The sequence below is a fragment of the Passer montanus genome, unplaced genomic scaffold, assembly GCF_014805655.1.
Source record: "Passer montanus isolate IOZ18808 unplaced genomic scaffold, ASM1480565v1 scaffold796, whole genome shotgun sequence".
Lineage (NCBI taxonomy): Eukaryota > Metazoa > Chordata > Aves > Passeriformes > Passeridae > Passer > Passer montanus.
Genome location: NW_024373212.1, coordinates 2,669 through 5,261, shown reverse-complemented (window position 1 = coordinate 5,261; position 2,593 = coordinate 2,669). Strand labels below are relative to the sequence as shown.

The following is a 2,593-nucleotide window of genomic DNA, read 5'->3' as shown; positions in this document are numbered from 1 at the left end:
TGTCACCTTCAGCGCCTGGGGACACACAGGGGACATTGTCAGTGTCACTGTCAGTGTCATTGTCATTGTCACCTTCAGCGCCTGGGGACACACAGGGGACATTGTCAGTGTCACTGTCAGTATCAGTGTCACTGTCATTGTCACCTTCAGCGCCTGGGGACACACAGGGGACATTGTCATTGTCACTGTCAGTGTCATTGTCATTGTCACCTTCAGCGCCTGGGGACACAGAGATTGTCATTGTCATTGTCACCTTCAGCGCCTGGGGACACACAGGGGACATTGTCATTGTCAGTGTCACTGTCAGTGTCACTGTCACCCTGGGGACAGCCAGCCCTGCGCGCGGAAACTGCCGGGGGCCTTCGTCATTGTCACCTTCAGCGCCTGGGGACACACAGGGGACATTGTCACTGTCATTGTCACCCTGGGGACACAGGGACATTGTCACTGTCACCTTCAGCGCCTGGGGACACACAGGGACATTGTCATTGTCATTGTCACTGTCAGTGTCATTGTCACTGTCAGTGTCAGTGTCATTGTCACTGTCAGTGTCAGTGTCATTGTCACTGTCAGTGTCACTGTCATTGTCACCTCTGGGGACACAGTCTGGGGACAGTGGGACACGAGCGGGGACTGGCGCCAAAGGCAGGACAGTGTCCCCAAACTCTGTCCCCAAGGGCAGGAAGTGTCCCCAATGTCCCCAGGGGTGTCCCCGGTGTCCCCGGTGTCCCCAGGGGTGTCCCCAGTGTCCCCAGGGGTGTCACCTGCAGCGTCCTCGCGCTGTCCATCCGGGCGATGTCCCCAATGTCCCCAATGTCCCCAGGGGTGTCCCCAATGTCCCCAGCAGTGTCCCCAGTGTCACCTGCAGCGTCCCCGCGCTGTCCATCCTGGCGATGTCCCCAGTGTCCCCAATGTCCCCACTGTCCCCAGTGTCCCCATTGTCCCCAATGTCCCCAGCAGTGTCCCCAGTGTCCCCAGTGTCACCTGCCCAGCTCGGTGTCCCCAGTGTCCCCAGTGTCCCCAGTGTCACCTGCCCAGCTCGGTGTCCCCTCAGTGTCCCCAGTGTCCCCAGTGTCACCTGCCCAGCTCGGTGTCCCCAGTGTCCCCAGTGTCCCCAGTGTCCCCAGTGTCACCTGGCCAGCTCGGTGGCCACGCTGAGGTTGGGGCAGGTGACGAAGGCGGCCGAGACGTCCCCGGTGTCACCCGCGCTGTCCCCGCTGCTGTCCCCGGTGCCGTTCCCAGCGCTGCCGCACGTGTCCCCCGCTGTCCCCGGGGCTGTCCCCGCTGTCCCCGCTGTCCCCTCCATGGTGGCCGCGGTGGCCGTGGTTGTCACCCTCCGGCCCAGCCCCGGCAGCAGCAGCAGCGACAGCGCCTGGGCAGGGAGGGAGAGGGAGCGGCTGTCGCGATAGCGGCGACACGGCCTGTCGCGATAGGGCCTGTCACGATATCAGCCTGCTGCAATACCGGCCTGTCGCGATACGGCCTATCGCGATAGCAGCCTGTTGCGATAGCAACCTGTTGCGATAGCAACCTGCTGCAATATCAGCCTGTCGCGATAGCAACGATATCGTCCTGTCGCGATACGGCCTGTCGCGATAGGGCCTGTCGTGATACAGCCTGTCGTGACACCAGCGACAGCAGCCTGTCACAATATCAGCCTGTCGCAATAGCAGCGATATCGGCCTGTCGCGATACTGCCAATGCAGCCTGTCACGATACTGCCTGTCGCGATAGGGCCTGTCACAACACCAGCCTGTCACGATAGCAGCCTGCTGCGATAGCAACCTGCTGCAATATCAGCCTGTCGCGATAGCAGCGATAGCAGCCTGTCACAATATCAGCCTGTCACGATACTGCCAATACAGCCTGTCACGATACCAGCCTGTCGCAATATCAGCCTGTCACGATAGCAACCTGCTGCAATAGCAGCCTGTCGCGACAGCAGCGATATCAGCCTGTCGTGATAGGAGCCTGCTGCGATATCGGCCTGTCGCAATACCAGCCTGTCGTGACACTGGTGATAGCAGCCTGTCGCGATAGGAGCCTGTCACAATATCGGCCTGTCTCAATATTGCCCGTCGTGACACCGGCCTGTCGGGATAGCAGGGATACCAGCCTGTCACGATACCAGCCTGTCGCGATAGCAGTGACACCGGCCTGTCACGACATCGCCTGTCACGATATTGGCGATACGGGCTGTCGCAGTGCTGGCCTGTCGCGATAGCAGCCTGCTGCGATATGGCCTGTCACGATATCGGCCTGTCGCGACACCGGCCTGTCGCGATAGCGGCCTGTCATTCCATCAGCCTATCGCGACAGAGACCCATCCCTGTCACGATAACTGCGTCACGATAACCCGGCGTGTCGCGATATCCCTGTCCGACACCGGCCCTGTCGCGATATCCCTGTCGCGACGGCCGCCCTCCCAAAAAGCCCGGCTGCGACACCGCCCGCCCCCGTCGCGATATCCCCCCCAATATCGCGATATCCCCGTCCCACGTCACGATATCCCCCCGATATCACCCCCATATCGCGATATCCCCCCCATATCGCGATACCCCCCCCCCCCCCCCTCGCCACAGGGGCCCCACAC

At 61.3% G+C, this 2,593-nt stretch overlaps 1 protein-coding gene across 1 annotated transcript in view; it reads right to left on the bottom strand.

The window, feature by feature from the left end:
• LOC120512862 (protein CutA-like) overlaps nucleotides 1–1,449 on the bottom strand; it is a 5,093-nt gene extending 3,644 nt beyond the window's left edge. Inside the window, exon 1 of the mRNA XM_039731621.1 lies at nucleotides 1,134–1,449. Within this exon, the coding sequence (XP_039587555.1) occupies nucleotides 1,134–1,306 (173 nt within the window). The 5' untranslated portion in view covers nucleotides 1,307–1,449. The remainder of the gene's footprint in view (nucleotides 1–1,133) is intronic.
• Between the last annotated feature and the right edge of the window lie 1,144 nt (nucleotides 1,450–2,593).